The sequence below is a fragment of the Orycteropus afer genome, unplaced genomic scaffold (assembly GCF_000298275.1).
Source record: "Orycteropus afer afer isolate SDZICR_OR568_19922 unplaced genomic scaffold, OryAfe1.0 scaffold00174, whole genome shotgun sequence".
NCBI classification, from domain to species: domain Eukaryota; kingdom Metazoa; phylum Chordata; class Mammalia; order Tubulidentata; family Orycteropodidae; genus Orycteropus; species Orycteropus afer.
This window is the reverse complement of record NW_006921761.1, coordinates 244,332-259,825: the sequence shown is the minus strand read 5'-3', so window position 1 is coordinate 259,825 and position 15,494 is coordinate 244,332. Positions and strand designations below refer to the sequence as shown.

The following is a 15,494-nucleotide window of genomic DNA, read 5'->3' as shown; positions in this document are numbered from 1 at the left end:
TGTGAACCTGGGCAGAGCAGGTTGGGCTGTCCGTGCTCTCTGGCTAGCAGGGCTGTCAAGAATTCATGAAGGCCAGACTTAAACAGAAACTGACCTCAGCTGGACAAAAATGCAGGTGGCTCCGTCTTGCTGTTCCTAGGTGCTCAGTACCTGATGGCTATTACCTACCAGGTGCTGCACCTTCACCATGTTTAATCCTCACAGTAGTCCTACCCACCTGACAGATGCAGACAGACCCCTAGTGTAACGTGCCCATGGTCCATAGCCAGTAAGTGGAGTTTGATCTTAAGTCCATCTGGCACGAGAGCGCCTCTCCCACAGTGCAGTAGTGCTGTTGTCAGCAGTCCGGACCCCTAGTTACTCTGTCATCAAGCTGGAAGCCTTTTTTGTCCCTGGGAAGTTTCACTGCCTATTTAGGACTTGAGAAACGTATGAACCGTTTCTGCACTGAACACCCACACTGAGGGAGGGTAGTCTCAAAACAGCTGTTCTAGTTTGACTTAGTCTGACTTTTACCTTTCTCCAGAAATCTCCAACAGCTGGCTGGAAGATAAAACTGTATAAACATCCCGTTTCATCTATTTGTAGCAGTAGGGTCAAGAGTTGTAGTCAAGAATGACTTAAAAAATACTCTTGTATTTTCTGGTTACCTAGTACCACTCTAACAGGAATAGACCACAAATGGGATGACCTTAACAAACAGGATTTTATTCTTAAAATACAGAGGCTTTAAGTCCAAGTTCAAAGTGCCTAGCTCTAGGGGCTGTGTGAAAGCCCCTCAACCTTGGGGTTCCACTCTGCCTCCTGCTCCCGGCTCACTGGAGCTAGAGGCTTTTCTTCACTCAGACAGCTGCAGGCTGCTGAGACTGACAAACTCAAGGCTGACAAGTAAAAAGGCACAGTCCCAATGTTACCAAACCACACAGCAGGCCATTGATTCAAGTCCATTGTAAGTCCCAAGGCTGGCAGATCATGGCAGGCTGCTGAACAACATGGCTACATGCAGGGTTCAACTGTGCCATAAGCTAGAGACCACTCCCAAAGCTGCTACTTACATATGGAAAGCGGACTGCATACACAAAGCAGCTACTCGGCTGCTCCAACAGATTCCACCATGGAGTTAATTACCAGTCTCACCATAGGGAATAACTACAACTACATTCAGCTGCCCAGCCACTCAACCAGGCCTAGCCGAGTTGACACACAAACTTAAATGCCACAGTATCTTACCTTGAATTTTTGTCCAGGAAAAAGAAAAAAAGAGTATAGGCCCTATAGTCAAGCACATGGGATAAAATCCTCTTACTAGCTGTAACTACTTTGTAATTCTCTTTACAAGATACGGGAAAACATGATCAGCCTCGCTGGACCCAGACACCTGGAGTGATGTGATGTAGTTTCTCAGGACTGCATCAGGACAGCTGGGAAGCACGTCACACAGGGTTTTTGCCTGGCTTGTGGTCAGTCAGTCTCAGTAAACGTCAGCTGCAGTTTTGATTAACTCATCAGTACTTTCTGTGGTCGGTAAGAAGATAGGCTTGATAATAGCCGTTTTTCCATTGAATCCAGCATTTGAAAAGGGCTGCCCAGACACTGATGTTTGAACACAAAGCCAGACTCTCGCACCTTATTTTTTGTTCTGGCTATTGGTCATGACTTTTCCCAGCAGTAGCCCCCTACTTCCTCCATAATAGTGGAAATAGACCCCAGAAGACCTGACCCAGCCTCTGAGGGGCAGGGATATCCACTGTTCTGGTTCCCTAGTGCCGCTCTGACAAGAATATACCACAAATGGGATGGCCTTAAAAACAGTTTATTCTTTTACAGTTTGGAGGCTTTAAGTATGAGTTCAAAGTGCCAAGCTCTAGGGGCTGGGTGAAAGGCCCTCAGCCTTGGGCTTCAGCTCTGCCTCCAGCTCCCAGCCCACTGGAGCCAGAGGCATTTCTTCACTCAGACAGCTGCTGGCTGCTGAGGCTGCCAAGCCCAAGGCTGACAAGTAAATAGGCACAGTCCCAATGTTACCAAATCACACGGCAGGCTGCTGAACAACGACACGGCTACGTGCAGGGTCCAAGTGTGCCATAAACTAGAGACCATTCCAAAGGCTTCGGCTTATATACAGAAAGCAGACCACATCCCAAAGGCAGCTACTCAGCTGCTTGTGGTAGATCCCACCATGGAGCTGATCGCCAGTCTCCTCATGGGGAATACTACCACCAGCTGCCCAGCCACTCAAGCAGGCCCAGCCAAGTTGACACACAAACAACCACCACACCCAACATCCCTGTTTGGTTTTTGGAGACAGGAGTCCAAGTCCATCAGCTCTTGCCTTTAGTCAAAGCTCTTCCTCCTAGTCTCACAGATTGGGGTCTGCACTGGTCTCTTACTCCCTCAATCCATGTCTCATCTCCCACTCTGGAACCTGCTCTACCTCTCAGCTCCTCACCATACTGGGAACAGCAGTCCCAGACTCAGTGTGCTGCCCACAGCTGGGCCCACTGGGCTTTAACTGAAACGTGTCCTTAGGCTACAACATGCCTACATACCACCAAAGCAGGATCTACACAGGATTCCATTTACCTACAGAGACTTCTCCATTTATGTGAATTTTTTTAATAGAATCTGAAATTACTTTGCGTTGCTATTGACTAAATTCAATCTAAATTTCCTTTATTTAAATATAAAATACTATGAAACAGGTCCCTGAACCGAAAGTCACATTTTCTCGTACGTCAGTTCCTGGCCGCACACGGTGCAGGTCTTGCGGTATGTGTCGTCCTCTAGGAGCTCTTCTGGGCCATACTCGTGCTGATGGGCGGCTATCGTCCTCTTCCACACGCTGCTCCTCACCGCTCGCCGCAGCTCTGGGGCAAAGGTGAAAGTCAGTTTTTCCGTGGGAGTATTCAGCTGTACCCCAAGATAAATCCATGAGGCTTTCAGCTGTTTCTATCAACAGACAATAAAAATGGATTGTGTACAAATACAAAAACCTGACACGTTCACTTTCTCACCCCACTAGCGTGGCCTGTGAAGTCATCCAAGTCATTGTTGGAGTGTGAAATGGGAGAGTCAGAATAGGGTTACAGCAAAAGAACCAAGAGAAGTAGGGGAGAGGAGTAACAACATGGGTGTCAGGCAGCGACCAGTCAGTGCAACCAAAGCAAAGGAGAGTCAGGTGAAACAACAAAAGGAGCACTTTCCAATTCTGTACGTATAAACCAGGAGCTGCTTCCACCGAAGAAGCACATCAGGCTTTGCTTGCCAAAAAACGAAGAACCCACCAACTCTGCCCTGTGCCCACATTCCATCTTGGAGGACCTGCTGCGCACTTGCCCTTAGGCCCCTCAGGTTCTTCATCCTACATGAGAGCACTGTCCCTGGGGAGGCTCCTAATTCCTGCAAAGCCCAGCCTCAGAATCACAGAATACAAAGAGCTGGAAAGACACAGACCGGACTATACTTCATTTTATTTTGCAGGGAGAGAGATTGACAAAGCTGGTGTGTGAACTCAGGCCATCTCACTCCAGCGTGTGCAGTTTTTTCTACTCTCTCATGTTCAGATGTCATTCTGAAAAGAGTTATGTGCGTGTTTTGAAGAGCAACCGAACCATCACATTTTAAAAGTTCATGTTTACCCAAGAAAGCGAATGTTTAGTTGGAAATTAACAGACAACTTCGCAGTTTCTAGTTTAATGAAAGAAGCAACACTGTGGTTGTGTTTCTGTCCTAAGCAGTGAGCCACTTAGCCCAGCACTCTGACTGAGAGGTACCTCCTTGAGAGTGTGGCCACTGTCATCTCTAATCCCTGAACCAATCACTATACACCAGGTGATGGGACACTTTCATCAGTCCACTTGAGGTCTATAATCTAGGGCAGTTATCTGTATTTTCAGCCTTTCTTACACTGTGAGGATAAGCAAACCCACGTAGGGCTATGTAATCCTCCCAACCCTTGGAGGTAAGTATGACTACCATTCCAGTTCTACAGATAAGAAAATGACAGCACAAAGAAGTTCCAAGAACTACCCAAGGTCCAGCAGTCAGCTGACATAGAGACACAGCCGTATCCTAAACACAAAGCAGAACCCTTTTCCGCACTTCCACTCTCAAATTATTATGGTCCAGCTTCAGTGTATACACTCCTACATAAATTTCCAACCTGGAGGGAAACATGATTTGTTCATCCAAACTCAAATCTTTATTCCTGTCAGTCTCCTCGCATACTGAAGATCTCTGACTTTTTGAGACATATCTGGAATGTTCCCTGTCCCTTCATTATTTAATTGCACCCTGTTTTCTAAACAAAAGATAGATCCACTGCCAGGCTGCATGGATGACTCATAGAGTCACACGATGGGAGGAAGATGTTTCCCGTTTAATACTTGGTTTGCAGCCTTGTTCTGAAATAAGAGATCCTGGCTGCCCCAGAGAAAATTCCTCAAAATCTGACTAAGCCCAATCACTGATAAGCTAGCCTCTGCCTAATCTGAGCAGTAAGTACACTTCCAAAGACAGGTAAAAAAGAAACATTATTAACACTAAGAGAGGAAGCCCGTTGCCAACAAGTCAATTCTGACTCATCTACTTGTAGCAAAAGTCTAATTTCTAGCAGGAACTGTCTTAAGTGAACCAAGTTTTATGGTGAATGATCAAATGACTAAAGATAAAGAGGTTTCTCACTGTCAGACCAGAGTTACAAATAAGCAAAAAAAAAAAAAAAAACTCACTGCCATCAAGTCAATTCCAACTCACAGTGATGTTCTTTGGGTTTCCAAAGCAGTAAATATTTACGGAAGTAGATTGCCCAGTCTTCCTTCTGCAGAATGGCTGGTGGGTTTGAACCATGAACCTGCTAGTTAGCAGTCAAATGTCTTAAGTACTACACCACCAGAGCAGAGGGAGGAATCAAATGAACCCTGTAGTTTTATATTCCAATGGACTGTATCATTGTGGGCTCAAGGTTTTCAGCTGGTACATACTTTAGCTAGTACTGGTACCTTCAGAAAGTACTGAAACTTCACCCACAGTTTTCCCCTAACTCCTTGTTTCAGTGGAGACTTAATTTTACACCACTCTCCAACGATTTTATTTACTATCTTGATTTTACAAAAGTGGCTGCTTGTATTCAAAGAAGCTGCTTGTGGGGTAAACTCCCCTTAAGAACTTTTGGAGGGTGACAAGATATTGTAAAGTCTTAACAGACGGTGGGAAGTAGCCACTTAGGAGGCCCTTTCATTAACTGAGAAAAAAATCAATAGGCAAAGACGGTAACGTGAACAAACTTTGCTCTTTTCCATAAAATGAAGAGAAAAATCACAGACTTGTCCCCAGAGACAGGCCCCAGGGCAGTCATAATACTGACCACAGATTATGCGTGTGAGACAGCCACCTCAGCCACCCTGGAAGGGACCCAGAGATGGGATTTCCCTACTCATCTCTGTTTTTGGAGGGTGGGGAGTACACAGTAATAAATAACAACAACTGATTGATTGGTTTTCCTGTCTTTAGAATGACAGCCTCCACCAATGAGTAAGAGAAAGACGAGTGTAACTTTAAAGAAAGGCCTTACCTCTACTCCACTCACTTCGTTTGTAGAAAGGAGGCGTGCAACCCCAAAAGGTTCCTGTGTTTGCACCAACTGCAAGGTGACATCCAGTATCAAGGCCAAAGCCCACTGCACTGTTTGAAATCCACTTACACTGAGCAGTCGTGAGGCCTTCATTACTTTCTTGCCTTCTTAGAGCTAAGAGATCTTTGACAGCTTAAAATTACTGACAAGAACTTATTCTCTCACACCCTGTCTACTTAGATACGCTTTTATTTAGACCTTAATTTTTTCTTAATGTCAGTTCTCAAATTGCTGAAGTGGATCAGAATCTAAAAGCAGGTCCACAGCATCTCTTACCTTGGCATAAAGAGGCAAGCTTTGTGTCAGCTGCTTTGTGGGTCAAAGTCGGACCACAGGAACCAGGTCCCAATTTCCCTAAAAAGCTTTCAGACTGGCTTGTGTTCTCTCTGCTCTGAGCCTTGGGAGGAGGCTGCACAGAACACTCTGCTTCTAATGTCTAGTGTCTCCTCCACTCAGCCCTTCACGGCCTAGTCACGGGGACAGGAGCATGTCCGTCAACCTCTAAATTAAATCAACAAGAAGCAGCCGTAAGTAAAGAGAACATCACCTTGGCCTCTACACATTAAACACCAGATGGCAATGGAGTAAAGTTTACAGAATCAGAGACACACTCAGGATTCTATATACAAAAGCCACTGGAAAACATTCTTAGATATGCAGGGACTTGGGAAATACACCACTCCATGTAACCACTTGGAAATAAAAACATGAGAACATTTTTTTAAAAAAAATATTTGTGTAAAACTTTAAAAAAAAAATTCATACTAATTAATATGCTATTTTAATGGGATTTTTCTAGTAAAAAGCACAATGAAATTAAGCAGATGTCATAATCTTTTCTTACTCAAATGACAGTCACCATTGATAACAGCTTGATCAAACTACAGAACAGTAAGAAAAAATTAGAGTCCTTTTTAAAAATGTGTCACTTTGCAAGTATAAATTCTAAAACTTTATTCTTTCATCCAGATATTGTTGTCTGCACCAAAATGGTACAGGGAAGTGCTTCAAGGAGGCAGCAGGCTGGGAACAGATGAGGCGACTTGAGTTAGTAAAAGCCTAGGCTGACAGAGAATTAGTCTGCAAATCCACCCTCCCCTTTCACAACCCTTACGACGCCTTTTCGTTAGTTTCTTTAGCCTTCGAGGCTCCCCCTGATGTTGGAAGAGAGGAAGGGCTACGGTAAAGCACTGGAAAGATTGTTGTTATGTTCCGTCAAGAAGGCCCTGACTCACAGCGACCCCTCCGTGGGTTTCCGGGGCGGTATCACTACAGAAGTAGACTGCCCCATCTTCCTTCCGAGGAGTGGCTAGTGGGTTTGAACCGCCAGCCTTCTGGTTAGCAGTCAAGCGCCTTAGACACTAGGCTACCAGAGCTCCCCTGGAAAGATTAAAGGGGTCAAAATTCAAATGCAGATCCTACCAACTGGTCCTTGCCTGTAACTCTGAATACTGGACAGAACAGTGACTAACTGTGGAAAGATACGTCAGTGAATGTTCCCAGATGACACAGTCTGCTATAGGAAACCTCTGTACACAGCCTTCCAAGTGCACACCCTCTGGGTCAGGACCTGATACTCTTCGGTTAACTATGATGTATTCAAAGATGGGCATGCGGGTGTGTGTCATGCGGTTGTCTGGATCAATGTCCAGCAGTGCTTCCATTTTCGTAACAGAGTCTCGTTCAGCTGCTAAAAAAAAGGGCAGTGGTTTGAATCCACCAACTGCTGTATGGGAAAAAAAAAAATGTGACAGTGTACTTCCATAAAGACTGACAGCCTTGAAACCTATAGGACACTTCTACTCTGTCCTGTAGGGTCACCATGAGTCAGAATCAACTAACTGGCAGTGGGTTATCCATAGAAAAGAACTGGAAAAACAGACATTCAAATGTTAGTTGTCTTTGGGTAGCAGAATCATGGGAAGGTACCTTTTTGTAGTTTTCTAACTTTTCTGTGCTGTATTCTTAAACTAAAAAACAGAGAATGGGGCAGGTAAATCCCCCCACAGTAAGGCTGACAGTATTCTTTTGCTTTTTGGTTATATCTTAAGACATCTGAGCTATCTCATTCATCTTCCACAAAAGAACTTAAAATTCTAAAAATTATAATTTAAAGTATTAGTACTATTTATTACACCTAAGGCACGGAGCTCTGGTGGCGTAGTACCTAAGGCATTTGACTGCTAACCAGAGGGTTCAAACCCACCAGCCACTGCTTGGAAGGAAGGTTGGGCAATCTATTTCCGTAGTGATACTGCTTCAGAAACCCAAGAGGGGTCGCTATGAGTTGGATCTGACTTGATGGCAATGAGTTTGGTTTTTGTTTTTGACAGCTAAGACATCGCATTATGTGGATAAATACACACGTACTATCTACACTTTACACCACACTGGGACTCTATTTTAAGTTTACTTATCTTTCTCCCCTAACAAACTGGGACCACATTTATGTCAGCACAGTGCCTGGCAAATAGGTGACACTTAGTAAATACTGGGTGAATGGACAGATGGATGGATGCACAGACTAACTTACAGACATTCACATACATGGATGCATTGTGATACATGAACAAATGAGTGCACATAGAGATAGCCAAAGGAAAGGACAGGTGCACAGATGGACAGATGCATGTACAGATACAGCTTTCCAGTCAAGGAAGCCTGGCTCCAGCCCCAAGTCTTCCACTGTGTATTGAACAAGCCAGGCCACCTTTCTAGGTCTGTCACGAGTTTCTGTGATTAAACTAGCTAATATCAGAAGTTCCCTCCTAGTTGCAAAGTTAGATGACTACAAGTTTTTCAATTTAAATAGAATAGTTTGCTGGTGAGTAACTTTGCTTCTTAGAACACTGTTGGTCATTATTTAAGGTTTAACTGGTGCCAAATCCTTGACCAGGAATACCATCCCAAATGCTAACACTGTTCCTATGTAAAAGCATGATACATTTAAGATGATGGCTTACACGTGTTTCAGAAATGCAGTACTGTGACGTGTGGACTGAGCCTCACACCAACCTACTGAGGGAAAATGAACCGATTTTCCAAGCTGAAAAATCACGTCGCAGTCTGTCCTCCACACAGGAAGCACTTCCCGGAAGCCTTCTGCACGTGGTGAAAGTCATGCATGACGGGAAACACTGCCACTTACCTTTCACTTTCCTATCAAACTTCTTCTGCTTCATTTTCTCCCGGTTTTCCTGTCGCGCTTCCTTCGCTGCTTCTAATGCTTCCTGATTACCCCACACTTCAAGAGCCCGCTTCACGATCTACAACACAGGGAGCTGTGATTCCAAGTTGGAAAGACTATGAAGTTACGATGACTAGATCCACAGGTGCCAATTAATGATCTAACTCAAGTTACAGTTATAAAATTACAATTTGCAAATACTTAAAATGTAAAAGATTTGAAATATTAGTAAGAAACAACTCTAATAACATCTGTCTAAATTGAAGAAACCCTTAGTAAACATATACTGACTTAGACTATTAACAGAAAAATTGTTTTCCGAGTATTTTGTATGACGATATGAGATTTCCTAGTACATTTGATTCAAACTGTATTCTAAAGCAATGCCTCCCAATCTTTTTAATAAAATGACACAGAAAAGGATGTGTACATTTGCTCCATTCACTGGGGTGGCTACAGGAGGCTGTGACTCAAGGTAACTAGCCTGGGCACTCCAGCAGCTCCAGGCACTAAGTGCATAAAGAACGGGCACATTGTAACCCGTTAGCAGCAAGCAGGATGACAGCTGAGCATCTGCTCTGAGACAGAGCCCAGTACATGGACACCTGAGAAGGTTCCAGATGGGTCTTCCCCAAGTGCACTTAAATTTTAGGTATTTGTGAATTCTTGAGAGTTTTCTTCTTGTTTTTAAATTTTCTCCCAGGGAACAGGGTCTGATACTTATTCCAAACTTTTTGACTCTCTGAATTGCACTGCTAACATCACCAATAGCATCATACTTGTTCCAAAGAACTATACCAAAAAGTGAAACTGGAAAATATTGTCATGAAATGTTATTCATGACAGACTCATACAAAACAACAAAGGAAAAGGAGCTTTTTAACTCTCTATAAGCAAAACAGGAGCTCTGGTAGCATAGTGCCTAAGGCACTTGACTGCTAGCCAGAAGGCTGGCAGTTCAAATCCACCAGCCACTCCTCAGAAGGAAGGTTGAGCAATCCTACTTCTGTAGTGATACTGCCTCGGAAATCCAAGGAGGGGTCGCTATGAGTCAGGGCCGACTCGATGGCACATAACAACAACAACAACATAAGCAAAATGGAACTAATTATAATTACTTCATTGTTCAAATGTCACCTGGCCCTGAGTCTGAAGGGAATGGCTGTAACTTGTTAAAGACCATTAAAGACCTGTAATTTTAGGTAAAGCTTCATATCACCCCACTGTGCATGATGAGGATTCTTCTTCACAATACATTTAAGAGCGGGTTCTCTCTTTTCTAAGTCACAGTCTTTCAGCAGGTATTCTTGTTTTGCTTCTGTTTTGGTTATTAGCTGGTGTTTACCGTCGGCATCTCTGCAAACAGATTAAGGCCGTTATATAAATTCAGTTCTTTACTAAACTCAATTTTCTAGTCATCCAGCAGCCTAGCAGCATGTGTACCGAAAGGGAAAGGTGCCTTTCCCTGCAACCCTCCTGGTCAAATGGGCAGCATGAAAACTCAGAGAGAGAAGGTGTCCTCCTTTACTGATCCTGAGAAGCTGTCACAGTGCCAGCAGATCATATCAGTTAACAACTGAACAATTTCTTTTGTTCTTTGAAGTCCCTCATTTGCCACAGAGGACTGAAATGACTTATGGGAGCAGAGCAGATATAAATGAGAGCAAAGACCAGGAAGAAGAATGTCAATAAAAGCATCAAGTCAAGCTGGGCAGGAAACAGGAATACAAATGCCCGAGGTCCAGTTTCCTACGTGAGCTGCCAACTGGCGCTGGGCTTTTTCAAAGCCAAGATAAAAATGGAGACATAGTTCATCTCGCTTGTTTCCCATCTATGTGCCAGGTTTGAGGCACTAGGAATACAGCAAAGACGAAAACAATGCCATATCTCAGGAAGCTCACATTTACTTGGGAGAAGCCAGTCAATTAGCATAATGCCAGTGAAAGTGCTAAAAATAACTCTAAACCATGGTAACCAAAACCTAACCAAATTCACCGCCATCAAGTTGATTCTGACTCATAGAGATCCACACTGGGTTTCCAAGGTGGTAAATCTTTACAGAAGCATATTGCCTAGTCTTGCTTCTGTAGAGTGGCTGGTAGGTTTGAACTGCAAACCTTCTAGTTAGCAGTCAGATGCCTTAGGCACTGTGCTACCAGAGCTCCTTACAAACCATTATAAAGGGGTAGGAATTTCCAGATTGGCTGAGTAATCAGAAAAAGCCACTGATACGAGAGCAGAGCCCTTCAGGCACAGAGCATTCTGGGTAGAGTACAGTGACAGCACAGAGAACAGGAAGTACAGAGGTGCTAGGGCAGAGTGTGCTTTGCGACTGACCATCACAGCAAGTAGGTGGTGTGACTAGAATGCTTGAAGCAGGTGAGGAGTGGGGGGTAAAGTCAGAGGCAGGCAAGCAATGTAAGCAGTGGGAGAGACTGAGTTTTACTCCACCTGGATAGAAACCATTGAAGAGTTCTGAGCAGAAGACGGCCTGGTCAGAAGCAGGGGGCCAGAGACCACTTAGAACACTACCGCGCTGGTCAGGCCAGCGCTGACGGCAGCAGGCGAGAGGATGAGAAGCAGAGGGATTCAGGACGCGGCTGGAACATAGAGCACAGTGGATTCTGAACTGCACATGGCCCAGTGGGGACAAAGCCAGTGACTGATGCTGGTTATCCCGGAAAAGCCGAGTTCTGGAGGAAGAGCAGGTGAGGCAGGGAGGGAGAAATCAAAGGTCCCAGCACAGGAGTCTATCACAAAACCCAGGACTTAAGATTGGGACAGACCAACCCAGGACCTGGCTGAGATAAATGGTTGGGACAAGAGACTGCACAGCAAGAAGGATTACTGGGGTGATAAAATAGAGGATAAAGGTTAGGAGAAAGCCTGGGATTTCTCTGCGTGTGTTCTCTTCCCTGCTGACCCAGGGGAGCAAAGGATGAGTGGAAAGAGGTGAGCTGAAAGGACCAACAGTGGCTGGAGGGACTGTTCTCCCCGCCTCTCACTGAAGGCCCCAATCCTTTGACCAAGGTGTCAACATTAAACTGGAATAAGTAATGAATGGGAATTCTTAGGGCTGAGTGAAGAGAAGGATCGGGAACTTGCTGCGATAGTAAAACCCCACAGGCCAGCAGAAAGGAGAACAAAGTTTCTATGGTAAGACAGGCCCTAGAGGATGGCTTCGGGCTTAAGGCTGGCGGTTCAAACCCACCAGCCACTCACCACCAGTGTAGACCTGGCGGCCATCTTTCTAGGAGCTCTGGTAGCATAATGCCTAAGGCACTTAACTGCTAACCAGAAGGCTGGTGGTTCAAACCCACCAACTACTCCTCAGAAGGAAGATGGGGCAATCTACTTCCGAAGCGATACTGCCTTGGAAACCCAAGGAGGGGTCGCTATGAGTCGGGTCCGACTCGACAGCACATAACAACATGGTAAGACCACTGGTGCCCTTCCTATATGGGACATATGATAAGTTTGACAAGCACAGCCTAGAGACAGACTGCCTGTATTTCCGTCTCAAAATGGAAACCACAGAGATTTTAGGAAATTCCCAAAATACAAATCCTAACTACTAAGGAAACATTAAATCCAAAGATCTATTGTTTTACCCTAAACCTGTATGTAAGCATCAAAAATCAGCAATGAAGTACATTGTGAGAAACAAAGTGAGTACCTGCAGTTATCACAGGTTGCCAAATCGAAGTGGTTCATGAGATAAGAATCCATAAACTCTTTCCCACATTCTTCACATATTGTATAATCAAATTCCATAACAGGCCCTGAGAAAGGGAGATTAATTATTTACGTTTCCATTTTCTACAACTAGAACAATACATTTTTCCTCAATCTTATTAGCTTATTGTCATGTGCTTTATAGCCAACAAAAATACATCTAAATAAAAAGCAAAATAAAACAATGATTAACCTTAGATTTATTGAAAAGAAAGTTTTAAAGGAAGAAAGAAACGAGAGATGAAGTAATACAAGGAATAAGGTTCTCCCTAAGTACTTCTTGAATGACCTATTACATGAAAATGCAGGCTTCACAGCCCAGGCTCGAGTCAGGATTCTGCAGAACAGTTACACTGAGTCTGCGTACACATGACACCATGGGGGCTTGAAGGTCATTCAGTTCAGTGCCTTCCCACCTAACGCATGGCTGCTTCTCCACAGCATCCTGGTCAGGTGGCCTTTCACTCTCCGAACCCTTCCAGTGCTTTCCTATTTAGAGGCGGCATTTTACACGGTTAAGTTTCTCCATTCCAGAGTTGCTACGAAGCTCACATGACACACATGCCAGCACTTTTAAGTGCACAATGCTACATGTACATGAGTTACAGCACATATGGGGCAGAATCTCCCTCACAGTAATCTTCACCCACTTTTCCAAATTCTGCCCACCAAAGCAAACCACACCAAGTGCAATGACTCTCCCACAGACAAGAACTGACTTCATCTGCAGGTGGATGGAAGCCTGCCTTGTTTTGACAGTTGCTTCTACCATGTCAATTTCAGACTTCCATTTTGGCCACCATCTTTTGGACATTAAATATTTGTCAGTCTCTCAAACTTTGACATCTGAACTAATCTTTCAAGTCTAACCTAAAAATAACAGTTCAGACGCACAGAGCAGAACAGAAATCTCAGCTACCTTAATGAATACATGTCTGCTGCTTCAGTTAAAGACTGGAATAGGTTTTTTTTGTTTTTGTTTTTTTATTTCACTTGTCGTATTATACTACTGGCTATAAAACATGATCCAATAAAGCTTCCAGTTCTTTTATTTTTTCAGAGTGTGAAAATATCCCCATCCTTAGCTTACTGTATTTACTGAAGTATTTACCTTAGATCATAATATCTTATACTTACGTAAAATTTTTTACCTCCCAACATAAATACAAAAATTTACATAAACATTCTATCTTGGGTTCTGGCCCCTCATTTCAGTCAATCAAGATGATTTTGAGTATTCAATTAGTTTATATGCTAACCATCCTTACCAATATAAACCCACAGTACAAGCTTCAACCCACAGTACAAAATCAGAAACACAAACACAAATTAAATTATTGACCATTTTCATATGGATAGGTGTTTCTTTGACTTTTAATCTACTAGCAAAGCTGCCAGATCACTTTATAAACTTTATCTGCTCATGGAGTAAAGTAAGTGCAGTGTTACTTAACATCAGTTTGCAAAGATGTATACATAGTACTCAAAATAACCAATTCTAGATAACCTATTTTCTGAAAAACACACATTACCTGGTTGATGAACAACCATTCCAATTTTATGTTCCTCTTCTTCTTCCTCTTCCAAAATGAAGCCTCCTCCTGTGTCAATTACCTTGGTTGCTTTTACATTCACCATGCCTACAAAAAATGAGAACTATCAACAACTGAACTAGGTAAACCCCTATGTTCCCTTGAGTATAAACAGGGGACTTTCTTTAAATTTATTATATATTAAATAAGGATGTGCACTATCATCGCTTCTATTCAACATTATAGAACATTATCGGTCCTAGCAAGTGAATAAAGCAAAGATTGGAAAGAAAAGAAAAGAAATGAAACATCTTTATTCCCAGGTTATACAATCATATATGTAGAAAATCCACAAGAATCTACATTAAGAAATATCAATCACCTAGGAAGAAATGTATAAAATTTCTATACTGAAAACTACAACTAGTAAGAGAAGATTATCTTCTCTTAGTAGAAATGTAAGAGAAATGCAAGTACAGAATATAAATACATGGAGAAATATACCATGTTCATGGATAGGAAGGCTCAATATTGTGAATATGTCAGTTCTCCCCCAAATTTATCCAAAGAGTTAATGTAATCCCAGTTAAAATTCCAAGTTACAGAGGGGTAAGGGAGGGTTGACAAGCTGATTCTGACAGTCACACTCATGGTTACGATTTATTTCAGCCAAAGAATATAAAGCAAAATCAGCAAAGGGAAAAAGTGCGTGGGGCACAGTCCAGAGGAAACCAGGCAAGCTTCCAAGAGTCCTCTCCCAGTAGTGACACAGGATGCATTTAATTCCTCCAGCATCACATTGTAACAACACTTCTGAAGTACTATCTATCAGAGCAGCTGATTAGAGACTCATCATCCAAAGTTTTTATTGGAGCTGGTCACATAAGCACTCTTTCCGTAACACACACCAAAATTCCACATTCTTAAGAGGTCTAAAGCAGTATAAAGCATAAACCACATTGTTTATACAGTTTAGGCAGTATAAACCGTATTTCTCATGTACACTCCCAAAATCCAAGTTCTCAGATACTCGCCTAGGGCGAATCTTCAAGCAGGCTTTAGTAAGGACAGTAGTCTCAGTTCTGCACTGTTAATTCATTGTTGTGCAATGAGGTTTAGGAATACTTAAGAGCAACATCTTTGACAGCTCATAATAACACTACTACTAACATTTATAATGTTAACTTTGTAATAGGTGCTTTAAGATTATCTTAACCAGAACTAACAGGAAGCAAACAGGATAAACCAAATTGGGTGTCTGTTTAAGGGCCACCTTGTGGGTTTAGAAAGAGGAGGAATGTGAAGTGATTCCTCAAAACAGTAAACAACAAATTAAGTGAGAAGGCAGGTAATCTCTGGGTTACTAATGAGACCCGTTCCTAAATGTCTTAAGACTTTGTAGATAAGTTGG

The 15,494-nt window shown here is 43.1% G+C and overlaps 1 protein-coding gene across 1 annotated transcript in view; it reads right to left on the bottom strand.

Moving 5' to 3' along the window:
* Positions 1-2,715: 2,715 nt before the first annotated feature.
* The window catches only part of XPA (XPA, DNA damage recognition and repair factor), a 20,425-nt gene continuing 7,646 nt past the window's right edge, over positions 2,716-15,494 (bottom strand). Inside the window, exons 2-6 of the mRNA XM_007946873.2 lie at positions 14,084-14,191; positions 12,493-12,598; positions 10,007-10,172; positions 8,778-8,895; positions 2,716-2,864 (exon numbers count right to left, since the gene is read on the bottom strand). Coding sequence (XP_007945064.1) covers positions 2,716-2,864; positions 8,778-8,895; positions 10,007-10,172; positions 12,493-12,598; positions 14,084-14,191 — 647 coding nt within the window. The remainder of the gene's footprint in view (positions 2,865-8,777; positions 8,896-10,006; positions 10,173-12,492; positions 12,599-14,083; positions 14,192-15,494) is intronic.